The 18,797-nt window shown below is 47.0% G+C and overlaps 1 protein-coding gene across 5 annotated transcripts in view; it reads left to right on the top strand.

Moving 5' to 3' along the window:
• The window catches only part of TFAP2E (transcription factor AP-2 epsilon), a 74,012-nt gene that overhangs the window by 5,157 nt on the left and 50,058 nt on the right, over window positions 1-18,797 (top strand). For 3 of the 5 annotated variants that reach the window (XM_081871705.1, XM_081871707.1, XM_081871704.1), the window contains exons 2-3: window positions 5,008-5,463; window positions 8,821-8,872. In XM_081871705.1, the coding sequence (XP_081727831.1) occupies window positions 5,008-5,463; window positions 8,821-8,872 (508 nt within the window). Of the gene's footprint in view, window positions 1-3,566; window positions 3,894-5,007; window positions 5,464-8,820; window positions 8,873-18,797 lie in introns of those variants that run through there. The other 2 variants (XM_081871708.1, XM_081871706.1) reach the window with 1 other exon arrangement.

The raw sequence follows: 18,797 nt of genomic DNA, 5'->3' as shown, positions 1-18,797 counted from the left end.
TACATAGTTTTTCTGGACAGAGGCGACACATTTGTGTATCTTTGAAGTACATGTGAAGAGGGATCCCATTCACGTTTACTCAATGGTAAGCTCCTCTAACTTCGGTGGTGTTTCACTCAGGAGCGAGTGTGAGCTGGGGCGCTCGCCTCTTGGATACGCTGTATTAGGCCGGCTGTTAACCAGCGAGTTACGCGTGCGTTCAGTTCCATACGCAGCGTGTTCGCACGTTACACCGAACACAGGTACAAGCTGTCTCTACCCATGTGCAGGCGCTTGTGTGAAATTGTACATTTGCACACTTAGCTATTAGGCACACAGACTGTTCATGACACTTCTTGAACGCACAAGTACGCAGATTGCGCAGTCCTAAAACGTTAATCGTGAGCGTCCCTCGTGCGTGCGTGCGTGCGTGTGTGTGTGTGTGTGTAAAAACACGTTTGTATCTAGCTGAAGCGTCATAGATTCTACAGCGGGTGGGATGTCTCCAAGGGTTCTGGGATTCGGGCCCCAGCTGCTCTGTGCGGAGATAATTTCTGCATGCTGAGATACGTCTTTGGTACTAGTGATATTTCAGGCAGACACTATTAACCAGCGCGCGGGGAAATGCACTGTTTGCTAGTTGTGCTTTCTTAGGTATTTGCAAGATTGAAAAATGAGCTGGCCAATCATGCCACCTGCGACAGAAGGCGGGGATCTACTGGGACTTCCTCCTGTTTTCTTTTGGTCCTTAAGAAATAATAATCGTGGGCCTTCCCCCAGATTTGGCCTCAGGAACTAAGGACGACCTTCGCCAGCGTGGCGGCCTCCAGATATTTTGGACTACAATTCACACCAGCAGAGGCGTAGCCAGGGTTTATGTGTGGTGGGGCAGGCTTCATATTAAGGGGAGCAGAACCTCAGTTAGTTAAGTATTTTTTATTGATTTGCTTGATTTGGGGAGGGGGTAGCTGCCCCTCTTTCCCCCTTGCCTACGCCCATGTCCATCAGCCCCAGTCAACATCTGGAGGGCGCCCGGCTGGCGAAGGTCGTCCAGGGAACTGCGCTTCCAATGTTATTCTAGCATTGATTTTGTTCTTGAGGTCAGAAATGTAAGCACCGTTTCGTAACTCTCTGGATGCGCAGCTTTTCAAAACAACCTGCCTTTGTATATATGGCAAACACAGGGACAAGATCCGGACTCAATGAAGAGAATTCTCAAGGTTGCAGTCCAGAGCACACTCACCGGGGAGCAAGTGCCACTGAATTCAATGGGACTTCCTTCTGAGTGAAGACGTTGCACTGTAAGGGTGCCATCCTGCGGGCACAGATTCCAGAGGCAAACCTTACAGCACTTAAAGTGTCACAGTCGCTTTTTGTATTATTGTGCAAAGACTCCAGTCCCCCACCCCCACCCCTTAACTGCCCCCTGGAAGTCGATGAGACTACAAGGCCTGCACACATCTGACCTGAGCCCTAAGACGTTCCCTTAACTCAGCCCTTGCTAGGACCTAGATAACTGATCTGCCTTTGGGCGAATTGCTGCACTTCAAACCACAACCACCACCACGCACCCCAATCCTCCCCCTCACCCCTTTCCTTCGCACCCACCTGAATAAAAAACGATGTTAAAATTCATTTCCGACGGGGGAAGGAGGCGCGCCGCTAGGATTAAACCCATCACAATCCTATAGCAGGCCGGCGCGTCTCAATATCCAAATTGGGGGCTTGAGTTGCATGTGTATGGGTCGTTTCCCCGGGGGCTGACCCCGTGGGATTTACTTCCGAGGAGACTTGCTGCAAGGCTCCGATGCTAAATACCCCCAGCAGCTCCAGCCTTTGCTTAATAATCACACTGAACTCAGCGGATAGCACGCTTGAATCTGCGGGGCTGAAAACGCGCCACGTGAAAAACAGTGGCCTTGGCTCCCACGTGCAATGCAATTAAAACCGCGACGAGAGTTCTTCAGGATGAATCAAAAGTGGAGGCTAGCTCCCTTCTCTCTCCTAGGAATGCCGTTTATCCATCGCCCTTCGTTTTTTAAGAAGGAGCCAGCCTTCCTTAAATAAATAAAAGAAAGCTCCAACTCCCCCCCACCCCGCTACTACGCGTCCTAAAGTGGAGCGCTTTTTCAAGCGCTGCAAAGCCCTTGTCCATTTCAGCAGCCGCGGAAGTCGCGCTTCGCTTGAGAGTTTCTGCGAGCTAGCTGGGCGGATCGATGTTTTTCCATCGCTGCGGGGCCTTCGCTTTCCTTGCTGTCTTTGATACGGAAGAAGCAGTAGGAAGGGAGCGGGGAGGTGGGGGCAGAATTATCACCTTGTTGGGCCTAATAAAATTAAAGCTAAGAGCGGCACCGAGAAAGCCGCCGCTCTCCCCACCCGTCCACCAACAGCCAGGAAAGAGAGTCTTGGGGACCCCGCTCTTCTGCCCTGCGCGTTGCCCAGATGTCGGCTCACCCGGGACACGGCAGGCACTAGTGGGGCTCGGGTCCTTCTCTCCCATTCACCCCGTTCTTCCACAAATTTAAGCCGCTCTTTTGAAGTTTAATGAGAAATCCCCAAAACCAAATCTACCCGCCCTTACAAACCCAGAAGAGGATTGAAGTTGTAGCCAACCAAATATACTCAGAGGACAGCCACCGAAATTAATGGACCTAACTTAGTGATGCTCATTGATTTCAATGGGACCACTCTGGGTAGGATACAATCCGCAGTATTGTCATAAAAAAGTCAGTAATAATATAAAGTGCCCCTTCTCCTCGAGGATGAAACATTGGCCATTTGTGAAAGCGGCACTTCCACACATCCAGATGTTTTAGGTTGCATGAAGTGGGATTGGAAGGGATGTGTAGCGAGAACAGACCGCTATTGAAGTTTCACCTTTTATTAAATATAAATCTTTTTCCCCCATGGAGGTGGGAATAAAAGCCAAGAACGACAATCAAAGCAGGGTTTGAATTTCTGGCAAACAGTTGTGCCCCAGAGATAGGCAGATCTACTAGCAGGGCAAGCCTATACAAGTCTACTCGGAAGCAAGCCCCACTGAGCTCCATGGGACATGCTCTCAAGGAAAATTGTGCACAGGATTGCAGCCTTAAGTGATAATTAACTTAGCTTTACTGCTAAGGGATACGCTGCAACCCTAAAGCTCCTGGCCCGGAAGATGCGTCCCGAATCAAAGTCTGTTTAGTGAGATTTACTTTTAAGTAATTATGCCTAGGAATACAGCCCTGCCCCTCGATCCTATGTCTCTTACACTCTGAATTAAATCCCACTATATTCAGTATGGATCTATGTGCGGGTAGGATCGCAGCCCGATCCTGAAATGATTCCTCTGAGATAAATCTACACTCGGTTCAGTTTGGCTTATTCCTCCGCAAGCTCCCTGCTACTTATTTCCTAGTCACCACATTTGGGCTGCCATGCGCTGGGTCTCTCTTCCTCCCCGGCCCCGCGCGTTCAGACGCCGTTTTGAAGTCGCTGCGGAAGCCGAATCTATCCTCGAGACACCCAAGGCGACGGCCGTGCGCTCTGTCTCTTTAACGCGCGCTCCCGGCGCTCTGGGCGCGCTCCCGCCTCTATAACTGGAGTCCATGGAGTTGCATTGGGCTCAGAGGGAGCAAGAACTCGGGAGCATAGGCTGTTACAGGGAAAGGCTCGCGGGGAAAGAAGCAGCCACCATCCCACCGCGCCGCTCGCTGGGCTACCGGCGGGGAAGGCCATCCATGGCAGCGCAGATCACCACCCGATTTTGACGGATTCTTTCGCCAGGGTTGGGGGCTGCTTTCGTCGTCGTTATTCTCATCTACCTCCAACAACAACCCCCCCCCCCCAGTTTGGGGGCATTTTCCTAGAAGATTTTCGTTGTTGCTTTTTTGGCTGCTGTCCAGATGTTGGTTCACACATATTCCGCCATGGTGAGTTGGACTTTGTGTGTGTGCGCGCATTTGCGGGGGTGGGGGTGGGGAGCCGGACGGGGGACGGTGGGAAGGTGGAAAAAGAGAAGAAAATGCGCTTTCCGCTTTCTCTATCAAGCTCATTCGAAGCGAAAGTTAATTGAAGGAACCCTATACCTCCAAATTAAGAGAGATTTCACCCTTTAATGTTGGCCAGATGTCAGGGCTCCGCAGCGTCCCCAGTTGATGGTTTAATTCTTTCCTTTGGAGGATTGGGAGGAGGGGGACACACCGAGGCGGCGGAGTCGATTACAAAAGCAGGGGGGGAGAGGAGGAGAAGAAGCCAAGGAGACCTTTCCGACGTGCTGCTTCTGCTAGTTTGCAACTAGCAAATAAAAGACCCGCTGTCTATACAGAGAAGGCTTTTTAAAAATTAGTATTGTTTATGCAACGGCTGCGCATTGTTAGTTCTCTTCCCCCTCCCCGTTCGGATTTCACTATTTTTCTCCTTGCTGAAAGCAAAACGAGATGCGGGAGGGAAGGGGTTCAGTTGCTATTTGGGGGGGGGATTACAGTAAACAAAGCAAGGACGATCTCCCCAATCGGGAGCGAAAAGGGCCGGGGGTGCCTTTGACGGGCACCCTCAACAAACTCCCGTGCTTTTGTTGTGTCTTGGGTGCTTTCCCCCTCACAGTTTAAAAAGTTAAGTTTGTTTCTAAGCGGAAAAGTCAGACCAGCTGCAAAGAGGAGATTGTTAGATGGTGGTTTCCCGCCCCTCGCCGTTGAATGCCCAAAGCGGTGCGCTTTTTGTCGAAGGCAGGAGCTGCGTTTTGGCGCAGAGGCTGCTCGGCTTGCCCTGCGTGGGGGGAGAAGGCGAGGAGGAGGGCTCGGCTGGCCGGAGATGCGCCTTGCCTCCGGCTCAGGTGTTTCTGAGGCAGGGGGCCCTCGGGGAACTGCGATCTTAGGCCCGGTAACGCGCCCTTCCCTGGCGACGCTGCGTCCCCGGAGGAGCCGTGCGCTCCCGGCAAAGAGGGAGGGCAGGAGGAACAGAGTCCCCGGCAGCGTGGCTTTCTCCAGTGACCTTTCTTTCTTTCTTTCTTCCTTCCCTTCTTCCTTCCTCTGCTCGCGTGTCTAGGACCGCTCCGATGGGCTGAACGGGAGCTCCACCGGAGGCCGCCTCTCCCAGCTGTCGTCGCTCAACCAGGCGGCGGCGTACTCGTCGGCTCCCCCTCTGTGCCACACGCCGGCCTCGGACTTCCAGCCGCCTTACTTCCCACCGCCTTACCCGCAACCGCCGCTGCCCTACTCACAGAGCCAGGAGACCGGCTACCCGCACCTGGGCGACCCCTACACCGCCATCAACCCCATCCACCAGCACCAGCAGAGCAGCTGGCACTCCCAGCGGGCGCGCCAAGAGGAAGCGGCCGCCGGCCTCCTCTCGCAGACGCACCGCGCGCTCGGCCTGGACCCGCGCAGGGACTACCCCGGCGTGCCGCGCTTGCTCCACGGCCTGGCCGACGGGACGCACGCCCTGAGCGACGGGCCGCTGGGACTGCACGCCCTGGGCCACCACAGCATCGAGGACATCCAGGTAGGCACTCGGTTGGCTCGGGCGGCTCCTCAAAGGGGGGAATATTCGGGAAGGGGAAGAAAATTCGGGTCCTGGTGGCGGGCGCTCTCGTCGAGGGGCGCGCAGTAAAAGGGACAGTGGCAACCACCTGGAGGAGGGGGGCTTTCAAGCCCCTTCTCCAGCAAATATTGCGGGCTGCTCGGAGCCTGTAGGTTGACGCAGAAAGAAGTCCCACCGAGTTCAATGCTCTCCTCCGCCCCATGGGAATCTAGTGTGTGTGTCTGCTTACGTCGGTGGTTGGCTTGTCACTGACTTGGGAAGTCCCGTGGGAGAAAGAAAGGCAGGAGAAAAGGATGGGGTACAAGCAGCGGAGCCTTCCACTCCTCGTCGCACAGTTCAGGCCCGCCTATCGACGCCTATCGACGTCGAATTTCGATAAAACCTATTTCGAGTGAAAAGAAACAAACGCCTCTCCTCTGCTGAGACTTTCCCGAGACGAGCCTCTCCAACCGCCGGGAATTGTAAAACGGTGGCGAATATATCAAACGAGGGTTTGATGTCAGCTTTAAACTTTAAATGCCTCCTAGGTGTTCCCCCTCTTCTCTCCACCCCCTCTAAAAATAATAATAATCGTATTACATTGCCCATTTCTTCCTCCCCAAATCACTGCCTGCTTCAAGAGAGGCTGCGCGTCTTTCACAGTTCCTTTCTTTGAAAGCCATTTTACTAAATACCCCAAATCGTTATTGTTCTTAAAAGATGCAAGCTTCACTCCTGTCTTTACCCAAAACCCGATCAGATGCGTTTTATTTATTTTAAAATGAAGTGATGGGACTTATATTTCCAACACTTTCCAGTAAGAAAACGGCGATAGTAACTGTAGTTGGCGAAGATGAAAACTAAACACGGGGGCGGGGGGGACACAGAGGGGAAAAAAATACCTCCCCAATGCTGAAGTCCTACCGGGGAGTAAGTTCTATTGAAATCGGTGGGACTTACTTCCAATGAAATAATGGTCAGGATTTGTTAGCTTTGCGCGACTGGGCAGTTTTTCAGAATATTCGACTCTCCTCCTTCTCTGGGAAAAATGGTTTCGCTCTTCTAGAGTCAAACCCAGAAGCCTCTTGTTGGCCATCGCGAATCCTTCGCTCGCCTTAACTGATTTTCTTTCTTTCCGCCCTTCGCTCGCCTTAACTGATTTTCTTTCTTTCCGCCCGCCCCACCATCGGATCTAAAACGGCCAAGAATCGTTGAAACGGCTAACAAACAAAAGGTCTTGATCCGGTTTCAAGCAGAACACACCGCTGCAAAAACAACACAAAACAAAACAAAAAATACCGTTTCGGATTAGGTTGGACGGCACACATTAGACTGAGGGAAGCGTAGAAAAGGGGGATCCCGTTTTGGATCACGCACGATCCCTGCTTCAAGAAGTGCATTAAATTAATTTAATCCTTTCCACCCATATTTGCCCACCCCCATTGTTTGCTCCCAAGTAAGGGACTTTGGCTGCGAGCCTAACCATGTCTGCTCAGAAGTAAGTCATGCTGAATTCAGTGGGGTTTACTCGTAGGTAAGTGGAGTTAGGATTGTAGGCTCAGGGTTTTTCCTTACTTTGCATTGCTGCTCCTTCAGACTTAACAAAGGGCTCGATCTCTAGCCGGAGTTGTTTTGCATCCCGTGGATTTCCATAGGAAGTTTCAGTAAAAACTGGTTTTTGTTTTTCACTCTCTCCCGTTGAATTCAACTGGATTTTAAAACGCTTAATTCCGAATGGCTCATCCCCAGCAATAAGAATCTCCCCCCTGCATTTTAAAAATACGTTTAAGGCTGAGAAGTTACTAAGAAAGGAATCTCATTGAACTCGGTGGCACCTACTTCTGATCGCGCTATTCCTGCGTATTCGTGTGTGTGGACCTGAGGTCTTTTGCTGCTGCTGCCGGTAAATTTAGTTGTCTCCGACTAACTTATACCTAGAGTAGACGCATTTAAATCAATGGAGCGAAGTTAGTCATGCCCATTCATTTCAATGGCTCTAAAGCGGTACACAACCCATAGCTCCCTGATTTATTTATATTCTTTTAAATAAGTGAAACGCTTAAAAATAATGATGGACTTTCCCCAATCATATGGTCGTTTTTGTCATTCCTATTTTCAACAATCTTTCCTCCCCGGGGCATTTTGCCATCTTTTTGTTGGCTACCGACTGAGTCTCTCAAAACTATTTGCAAGGAGAGATGACAGTCAAGGATCCGCGCAATTACTGGGCCGTTTTGGGTACATATCTACAGGCGGGGGGGGGGGGGAGTTGCTGGCTTAGCTGAGGACTTTCTCTGCTAGGAACCAGTTTGAACAACTTGTCCAGAACCAAAAATAGGAAAATGACATTGTGGGGTGGCTTCTTAGGAAACCAAAACAAAAAACCTTTCAGGTTTAAAAACCAAACAAACAAAAGCCATAATCGCCGTACTGATGTCTCGAAGCAATCACTTTCTGAGTTTTGAAACATACTCAGAAAGTGCAAGGAAGGGAATTCCCAGTAATAGTTAACTGGAAGTAAGATGCGGGGAGGGAGCTCCTACTTGGGTTTTTGTTTTCCTCCTGAACACAGCAATAATTTGGCTCCTGGTTCCAGCAAAAAAAAAAAAAAAAAAAAGCAAATACAATTCAAATGCTCATAGTTACTCCTGAATTCAAGTTTATTCAAATAAGGGCTTGCTCCAAAGCTTGAATCGCAGGCTTGGGTCCCAGATGTTTCCACGGGAGCTAAACAGTTGCATAAATCTCTCCCAATAGGGGCTTAATGGGGGCTCAATGGGGTTTAGAAGTGTTTGCCTTTAGCTGAATTATGCCATGTATCTTGAAAGAGCAGTCCTGGATTCTCTTGAAGTTTATTTCCCTCTAGAAACATGGCCTTCTTGGTGTGTGTTTGTTTTGCTTGCTTTTGAGTAATAAAAGGGGAAGGGCCTGCCAGGGTTTTTTTTCTTTCTTTCTTTCCTTCCTTCTCTCTCCCTCTGAATTATGGAATAAAGTTTCTCAAAATATGAAAAAGTTCTTTAACTATTCCAACGCCTCTTTAAAACTCCTGTTTGAGAGAGATGTTGTAAGGAGATAGTTTCGTTTCCTCTTACAGATTTTTTTTTTTTTAAAAAAAACACGTTTAATTTCTCTAGGAAACCCCTATATTTGATGGAGATGTGGGTTGGCTTCTTAATATCCCCCTATCCCACCCACCAAGCCCCACACAGCTTAAACTTTATATTCCCATCTAGTGTCTCGGATGTTAAAAACGCTTCATGTGGATACTTGCAGTAATCCTTGCACAACAACTCTGCATGCTGAGGCCACGTAAATAATCTTTGCCCATTCTTCTTTCAGGCTGTGGATGAAACTGGCATGAATCTCTTGGACCAGTCTGTGATCAAGAAAGGTAAGGAAACTTGTCTCATTTGGGGATGGTTTCATGGTTTTGTTGTTTTTAATTTTTGAAGGGGGTGGGCATGGAAAGCTTGAAAATGGGAACTGACATTCAGAACAGGACGGGGTGCTTTGGCATAGCCAATTCGTGTTTGTTTGTGTTTGGATGTAGTAGAATCCAGGCTATTGAGACCATCCCTAAGACTTTGGCTTCTCTTCACATTCCCCATCTTTGCTCTTAGACGTAAGCCCATCAGCTTACCGCCGTTTTTCAGATCTGGGATTTGACTGAAGCTCTGCTTTTGTTGAGGGATACAGGGGGACCCTAGGACAGCTCAATACTTTTTGGCACCTGAGGTGCCCAAGGAAGAAAGGGGTCAAGGAAGATCGACACCAGGAGCAAAGGTTGTGGTGGAGGAGAAAGAAAGATTGGCATTGGGATCTGCTGCCCTGGTGGACCCTGTCACCTGACGCAGTTGTCTCACCTTGCCTCATGGGCAGCCTGGCCCTGGGGGACCCCAACTTCCCCGCCCCCTGAACATAAGTACTTAGTTCAGGGAGCCTTGACCTGTGGCCCAATACATTCTCTAATGCTGCTAGATGTATATAAAATAACACTAATGTGTGGACTTGTAGTGGGGGAGAGAATAGGGGTGTGAGAGAAAGTGTATAAAATCTCCCCCCTTTCTCTTCCCTCTGCCCAGGTTTCCAACTGTGCCATATCAATGCCAGTTTAGGCACTCCTAATGGGAATGCCAGTTTTCAGATTTGGGGGCACTCCAGAAGAGAACAGACCCTGAGAGCTATTGATTTACCCTTATCTCTGCTGCTGTGTGGGAGATAAGGGCTTTGTGGTGATGGTGGTGGCTTTTAAGGCTTGGGTCTCTCTGTTTCTTTACCCCCCTCAAGGCATTTTTGGCTGGCCTCTGTCTGAGTGTACCCACCACCACCAGAGCTAAATGCGCCACAGTTACTGAGGCAAAGACATTTGGATTTTGGAGTAGAAAGCAAGCGAGGAGGCAGAGCTTTCCCGTCTAGTCTGTGATTGTTTCCTTGGCTCTTCCTGAATGCTCCTCTCAGATATATTAAATATATTATTCCCTCAGCAAATTGTTGATTTTGTTTGTTTATGCAAAGGCTTGCTCATCTCCAAATTGCAGAAATAGCTGTAGACCTGAAATGGTTTTGGAGAAGTGAGAAAAGGACTTGTAAGACCACTGGGAAATAGTGTGTGTGTGTGTGTGTGTGTGTGTGTGTAAGTAAGTAACTAAGTAAGTAAAGCTAGTGCATTTTGTACAGCACACCTGTACACTGTCAAAATGATCATCGGAACAGATGCCACTTAATATCTCATGCAATAGTCTTCAATGTTTTTCAGACCATGGGACCCCCATTAGCCCAAACATGTGTTTGGAGACCCACTTCCTAAATTTATTTTTATTTATCCTACCACACATGTGTATGGTGTTAATGCTGCTGTCGCAACCCACCTTAGATTCAGTAATGCACTAGTGAAAACCAAATATCAAGAGGATAAAATTTGGTGACTTAATGAGACAGGGCTAAGTCCACACCATGTGTTTAAAGCACGTTAAAAGCATACACCTACCTCAAGAATTCTGGGAATTATAGTCTACCCTTAACAAACTACAGTTTCCAGGATTCTTGGAGTGCGGGATGTGTCTTAAATTTATGGTGTGCACAGAGCCCAGGATGGAACCTTTTGTATTTATTTCAGTCATAGTGACACCGGCCTTGGGATGAAGCCCGCTGGACAATAGAGGGACCTTTTGAGTAAACATGTCTGAAGTCAGGCTGCACAAACAACAAAACGAAAGAGGAAAGAGAGTGATAGGCTCAACATTTTCATCAGTAAATTTGAGTGTTGTTTGTTTATTTGTTTTTTCCCTGGGGTGGTGAGGGGAATTTGAACGCTTCCTTCTCTTGACTAGAAAGCTCATTATTAGATCAAGCCATTGTTTAATGTGCTCTGGTGCTTCTCTGAAGGCCTGAGATAAGGATCTGTTGTTCCTTACCTATAAACTCCCAGCACATGGCAGGGGCAGAACATGGCATTGTGTGTTATATAGGCTGGAACATTTTATGTTCTAGGAAAGCATGATTAGTAAGCATAGTGATCTATGCTGTTTCTTAAGGTAATCAAACACCTGGAATGGGGTGGTTTGAGTGGGGCAGTAGAGTGATTGGTTAATTCTCCAATTGAAATCTCATCAAAGCAGACCTGGAGTCGATAAAAACTCCGCCCAGTTCTTCAGTAAAAGTGAGAAAGAACACCTGTAAGATCAGAATAGAGCCTTCAGGAGGTAGAATCTGGGTCCATACTCACCCAGCTATTTGTCTTTATTAGTGAACAGTTGTAATGTTATTTCGCAAACTTCTCCCGAACCGTGTGTGTGTGTTTTTGTGTATTACTTCTTTTAATAACACTGATCCTTAGCTTGCTTTTTTATTTATCATTTGACCCCACAACTCTATGATCCTATGAATTCAAGCTGCTAAGAAGGCCAGCAATGCACAGATTTGCAGTAAAACAAATAGCGTATGATTAAACCGGCAGACTACAGTGGTGTTGCAAATCACAAAAGGAGACATAGTGTTAAAGCTGACTTTACAGCCAAAGGGAGAAAGTCATTCCCATCTTCTGAACGCTCTGAAAAGATCCAAATAGTCAAGAAGCCAACCCCCCCAAAAGTCTTGCTTCTGGCAGGTGTCACTCTAAACTTCCTAGGTCAGGGTTTGCTAGGTTGGTGCTTTCCAGATGTGTTGGACTATAACTCTCATCAGCCCCAGGCAGCTGGGAGCTGTAGTCGAAAACATTTGGAAATACCAGGTTGGGGAAAATGTTCTAGAATCTAAATGATGGCACAGTTGATGGTGTAGTATCATGGCTAAGAGAGCTAACGGGAAATCCCTTGTTCATACTGTATGTCTGCCACAAATCACAGGCAACTGTCCTTTCGTAATATTGGAATAATAATACCAGCCAACAGACACCAGTGTGGTGTGGTGTACAGAGGACTGCATGTGGATACAAATCCCCACTCACCTGTGAAATTCTCAGCGTATGCATTCGCCCATACTAACCTACCTCATAGGGTTGTTGTGAGGACAACATGAGAATAAGTCAACATATGATGCACTGAATACATTGGCAGAAGGGCAGGGAAAAGATGAGATAGTTTGTTCAATGTACATGGAGATTGGGGGGGGGGAGAGAGAACACTCTATAATTATTTAAAATTATTATCACATTTTGATAGGAAGACCCTAGTATAAGATTCCTGCACGTGACATAAATTATGAAGGGCAGAGGTGTTTCCAGACCAGTTTTCCCTTTTAAAATACATGGAAGAAGTGGACTTATACATTTCCTATTCTGTATAGGGTTTGGTTCACACGTAACACTAAACAGTGGTTTGTTAAAGGCTAAGCCATGGTTTGTTGAACAAACCACGAGTTGTCCCACAGACAATCAAAGAAATCATGGACTGTTCATTTTCCAGTTGCTCTAGCCTTGTGTCTTTGTGGTATTGCGAGTATGTCAGGTGGAGTGGTCAGGCAAACCATGGAAGGGTGCTGGGTTCGTACATAATGTAAACCATAGTTTAATAGCTTTCACTGTGAATCTGGTCTGTGTATTTGAAAGTGGAAAGGTACGACCTTCATAATGTGGTTTATGCTACACAGATGTATTCTTATCTGTGTTCTAGTATAAAATAGCACAAGTCTCTTGTGTGTACATGTGTAGATAGCAGAAGGGAGACATTTTAAAAGCTGAATTCCCCAGTCCAGCTATTGTTGCGATTTCATGTGAATTGCAGCAACCCATGACTTTTAGTAATGGCGCAAGATTTAACAATTTAAGTCAGGCCATTAATCAACTGTTAAGTTAGTTGGTTGATAGGTCAGAACCTATTTGAATAAGTGGGGCTGAGAGGCATCCTTTGAAGACATTTGTTTTTGCATTACTGTAGCATAGTACAAGGAAATGGGGGCGAGGGGAAGAACAGAAATGGACAATGTGCAGCAGTTTTTGTTAACTTTCTCACACATTTAGTATTTAGTGATAGGGAAATTTGTTTACATTTAATCAACGGATTTAAAGGTAGATGACTAAGCAACTAAAAATGTAAATGGTGAAATGTTCCCCACTGCCTCCTCCAAAGGCCCTGGGCTGATCTAACAGATCTTGTTGAGATACAAGAGAAATGTATACAAGCCATGCAGAAAACTAGTCCTATACATGAGAATGTACAAGTATTTCAATCCAATGTCTGTCTTTCTCCCAATTGTACCTAGTTTCTAAACTCCTAAAGTGAACTTTCAGCCTAAGCCAGAGTGATGGCAAAACACAGACATTCATCCTGCTACCCCCAATTAAATAGCAGGGAACTGGAACTAGGTCTGTTTCCCAAATAAGCCAATATTTGCTGATTGATTAATCAATTTGCTAAAGTTGCACACTAGTCAATACAATAAGTCTGGAGAATAAAATCATACTACTTCTGTTTTGGATAATGCACAAGGTATTTCCTCTCGGGGGAAGGTGAAGGCTGCAATGGCCATGTACAGCTTTTAGAAGCAGTTGTATTTTAAAATAACAATTAAACTGCAGCTCAGTTAACCAGGGTACTTTTTTAGTGGGTTGAAAGTGTTTCCCCTGCATCAGTTCATCTAATTGATTCAATGCTGCAGCCCTAATTAAACCCATTTCCTGCCCAATCCGATTCTACTATTCAAGAGTAGAGGCCAGGCATCTCCCAAAAGAATGACACGCAGTCCAGTCCGAATGAAGGAGAAATGCAATCCGTTGTCAAGAAGCAAATTATATTTTGGGGAGGGGGAGGCAGACGAAGTGTTCTCAGGAGAATATTGCCCACCAGAGATCTGAAGTCCAAGAAATGGAATGAGCTTGGCTTTAAAACGGTTCTTTGGGAAAACTCCAGTTAGCTTGGCTTTTGGCAGGCAGGCTCTAAACCAACGCCCTTTTTCCAACCATGGGAGAAACTGTTTTCCCGCCCCTTTGGAGAGAAAATATGTTTCAGGCCTGAATAAGGAGAACCTGTGGCAGAGAAGGGGGAATCTCAGGTTTGGGGGCCAAATGCAGACTTCTCTGGCCCTCAGGAAACTACACAGATGAGCCACATCCCTGACCAGCCCTGCTTTGCAACCCCCTGGGGTGTTTTGATCTAGTGGAAGGTGTCCTTGCGCTCCAATAATGCTGCTTGCTTGCCTGGTTGAAGCATGGGTAGGTGAGGCCTGTGTGTGTAGATACTACTAGCCTCTTGTAGAAAGGTTAAAATGGGCATTCCCTGCTCTGTCCGCTCCTGCCTCTGGCCCCTGCCATCACCGACACATGGCCCTCAAAAGGTTATCCAGAAAGGAGTGTGGCCCTTGGGATGAAACAAATTTTCTCATCTGGGTCTATGGGCCATCATAAGCCCGGCAGGTTCTTGAGGGAGAGGATCTGGAGCGAGCCAAGGCAAAGAAATTTGTCACTGATAAAAAAAAACTTGGCCTAAACTGTGTTTTTGCCACTTAATTCAAATCCAACCTGGGTGCACCGAGTGGTGCAGCCCACCCAAATCATGTGCTATTTATCCATCACATTCACATCCCACCTTTCTTTCATGACTTCAAAGTGGCGCACATGGTTCTCTCCCTCCCCATCCCCACAGTAACCCTGGTTAGGCCGAGAGCCAGGCCGCCCGGTGACTTTCCTCTCTGAGTGGGGATTAGAACCCGCGTCTCTGAGGTGGAGCTAGAAGCTCTTCCCCTCTGTTGCCTTCTGCCAATTGGTTGTGCTGGTGAGAGACAAAGGCACTCTTTGCCTGTGCCAGCCTCCCCCAACCTAGCGCCCTCAAGATGGCTTCCACTACAACTCCCAGCACAGCACATATTTAGTCTGGACATGCTTAACACCTTCTCATCATGACATTACTTCCGGCAGAATCCTCATACTGAAAGGTTCCTGAAGTGACTTGGCTCCAGCTGGAAACCCAGCTTGGAGTTGGGACATCTGCCTTCAGGTTTCTTGCTCTGCCCTGACTTTCCCTGGTAGGCCTTGGTTCAGCTCCCTTTCTGTAAAATGGGTACGATGAGTGATGGACCTGATCAAGCTGAGATTATATTGATTAGCATCTCTGGAACACGATGCCTTACGCTTTACAGCACAAGCCTGCCTCAGGTCCCTATTCTCAAAGATTTGACAGGCTAAAACAGAGCATGGGGTTCAAATGCTGCTGCCTCCATTTGGCTGGATCGCGCTGCATCTTGTACAACAGTCAGCGAGGGAGAAGAGGAACGAGGAGACTTTGTCCTCTTAGGACATCTTTTCACATTTCGTTGTGCTAGGCAGGCAGGCAGGCAGGCAGGCAGGCAGGCAGGCAGGCAGGCAGGCAGGCAGGCAAACTGCTCGATCGCAGGCGAGGGCCTCCTTGGATGGGATCGACTCATGGGACCCCCTCCCTCGCCCCCCCCCCGCGCCCAGATTTTTGCTGTGGCTCTCCTCCCCCACACTTTTCAAAGTCCTAAAATGCCCCAGAAAAAAATGCATCTTCCCCCTCCCCAAAATCTGTGGAGCAATTTCCTTGGCACGTCCAGGTGTTCGCCAAGCATTTATAGCCGAAGGGGAGATGTGTTTCAAAAATAATAATCAAAGATGACAGGCAATGCCTTTTAAACGCCTTCACCGCGCCGGGAAAGGCGGGGGGGAGATCCCCTCGCTTCTATAAATAAAAGTTAGGGTACACTCCAAAACGGTCTCTTTTCCTCCCCTTCTGCCCAAGCTTACTCACGAGTAAATGTGCCCAGGATCGTAGCCATTCGTTTTGAATGGGTGAGGTTTTGTTTTTTTAAAAAATATTTGTATTAAAATATTTTAATGGATGAAAGTTTTAAAGTTTCAACCGTGGGCACGCTTACCTGAGAGTAAGACCTGTTGCACTTGTCAGGACTCAGATATGCGTAGGAATTGCTCGGTGAGGCTGCGATTCTATTGAATTTGACACGTGTGAGTCGCCAGAGTCCGAAGTGAAAAGCTCGATACTATATTGTATCGGTTTGCTTGCATTTTCAGGAAGTCCGAAACGATTCGACTTTCGAAAATGTTACGAAATTAAGCTGAAAACTCGCACCGCGTTTGGGGTTGTGTTTTTCTTTCTTTCTTTCTTTCTTTCTTTCTTTCTTTCTTTCTTTCTTTCTTTTTTTGCTGAGGGAAATAGTTGGAGAGGGTGTTTTCTCTTCTTTTCTTTTTACACAGGATGGTTGAAAAGATGACAGTTAAAAGTGTCATAGAGCATTTACATCTTTAGAGAGAAGTATTCGGAATCCCCGGTAGAAAATTTAGTGAAGAGTCACCGATTAGTAGGAGACGCCCTGCAATCAAATGAGTGTCTTTTAGTTTACTCATCTCAACGAGTCTACTCGGAGTAGGGCTTTAATGGTGGCTGACACCCTTAAGACAAGGAAGGAAAGGCAGAAATTGAGAAATGCGATCACCAAAATAGAAAATTCATAAAAAGTTCCGAGGTAACTGTTCAATTATCTCGAAAGAAAAAGGAGAAAACGCACACATATTTTCCATAGAGAAACTGAACCTTTCGATTGCCCCCTAGACTGACAACCCATTTGGTCTTGAAGTATTGGTTTATTTATTAAATTTGTCAATCGCTTTATCTCGCCTAGGGCAACTTGCCCAGCGACTTACAAGTGATTTCAGTGGAGAATTCGCCATGGGGAATGTCGAGGGGGTGTCAGGCAGCCTCTGAATCTCCCTGTGGGTTGTTGGATCTGTTAGAAGTGAATCAAACAAACCAGAGAAAATGGTAGAAGTGGAACGGATTTAAACACAGGGTGAAATTTACCAGCAGTGTTCATAATCGTAGCGGCGAGAGGCGCAGAGCGGGCGACCTCGGGTTTCTTCTCCTTGTATCCGGAGCGAAGCTGCTCTGCGTCTTTGAGCGCGCGGCGGCTGTTGCTGAGTCTCTTTTCCGCCTCTTCTCTGCCAGGAGAAGCCCGATCGGAGATATAATAGAATCGCAGAACTGTAGAGTTGGAAGGGACTCATGTGCGTAGCCAGCGGGGTGCGGTGGCAGCAACTGCCCCCCTAAATCAAGTAAATAAATACAAATACTTAACTAGCTGACCAACTGCATCACAGATAACTCGGTTCTGTCTCCCCCCAAACATAAAGCCTGCCCCGCTAAAATAAATCCTAGCTAGGCCCATGAAGGGACCCCCAAAGGCCATCTATTGCAACCCCTTACAATGCAGGAATCACAGCCGAAGAATCCCTGGCAGATGACCATCCAACTTCTTTTTAAAAACCTCCAAGGAAGGAGGGTCCCCGACCTTTCGAGGGAGACCGTTCCTCTGTCGGATCAGGGCCATTTCCCCACCTCAACAGCCACTTTTACCTAGCCAGAGCGAAGTTCCACATAGTTTACTCCCAAGGAAGTTTGCGATTTTAGCCCCGTTTATCTGGGATTAAGCCCCATGGAATGCAGTGGGGCTTTTTCATAGCCGTGACTCGGAGGATTGGGCTCTAAGCGTGCCTCGAGGGGTTGTTTCCAGCACTGTCATACTCGGAGTAGCCCCACTGAAATAAATGGATATCTTAGGTCCATTCATTTCAATGGGTTGTATTTAAGTTTTACTCAGATTAAGCCCACCGAAATTAATGGAATAAAGTCAAACGTGTCTGTTAATTGCAATGGATCTACTCTGAGTAGGTCTTGCATTGGCTGCAACCCGTACAGTGTGTAACCCCTATACACGTGTACTCGGGAATAAGCCTCATTAAGTTTTTTATTGGATATAGAATCCCAGCCTTAGAAGTATTTCTTTCTTTGCATCAAATGCTTTCAAGGTCTCTCACTTTTCCAATCTGCACACCCGATTTGGGGTGGGGGGAGAAACTCAGGATTAACTCTCCTTGGAACCAACCCCATTGATTATATGAATCCTGATTCTCTGCAGCTCTACTCTAAAGTGAGCTGTCCCATTGACTTAGGTGAGGGATAATTCCCATTTTATGATTGCACTGCCTACAAGTCTAGACACATTAACTTGCAGTTTAAGTCCCAGTGAAACCAAGCAAGTTCACAGTTCTATACACACATATATCTGAGTCTTCAACTAGCCCTCATCTGTGGATAGGATTTTACTGTAAATGTGGTTAAGCTCAGACTCCAGTACTTAGTTTGCATTAGTTTGGGGGTAAACTCAACTGAAGAAAATGAGGCTTGCTTGTGAGTAAACATGCTTTAAATTGGGCTGTACAGCTCCGGTAACTGTTCGTGGATTGGGAGCTGTGCTTTAGTTTCCTAACCCTTCAGTCAAAGCCAAGCCCCACCTCCCTTCTTGAATAAGCATTATTTTGCAGATGTAATCCCTGGATGTATTGAGAGACAACTGTGTTGCAATCTTCCTTTCATCATTTCTTACCCTGGCCTCTCTTCTACAGGGTGGTTGAAAGAAGTCTCAAATCATATACGGATCGATATCCTTGCTTTTTCAAAAAAAGAGAAAAAGATGCCACACACCCCAAAACAGCCTTGGCTGCGGCATAAAATATCTGTCTTCCTGCCCCCCCCCCCCGTAAATGGTAGTGAATAAACTGGGTGAGATGGGACGGAATGCGTGGGAAGATGAAAAGCTTCCAGAAAAGTTTACGATTGTTAATATTGTTTTAAATTTATGTCGTGTGAGTTGCCTCCAAAATTTTGGCTGAGAGATGTAACATAAATATATTTTAAAAATATATATATTTAGGTGTGTGTGAGAAAGAAAGAGAGAGAGAAAGTTTGTCTTCTTAACTTGTTTCATGCTGTCTTCCTGCATCAATATAACCAAGAAACCCATCTTGGGGAAATATTAATTGAAAATGGCCTGGACGACTAAAAGGGATGCAACCC

This window comes from Podarcis erhardii (genome assembly GCF_964252035.2).
Source record: "Podarcis erhardii genome assembly, chromosome: 7".
Classification (NCBI taxonomy): Eukaryota; Metazoa; Chordata; class Lepidosauria; order Squamata; family Lacertidae; genus Podarcis; species Podarcis erhardii.
The sequence above is the reverse complement of the archived record's forward strand: the minus strand, read 5'-3'. Positions and strand labels throughout refer to the sequence as shown.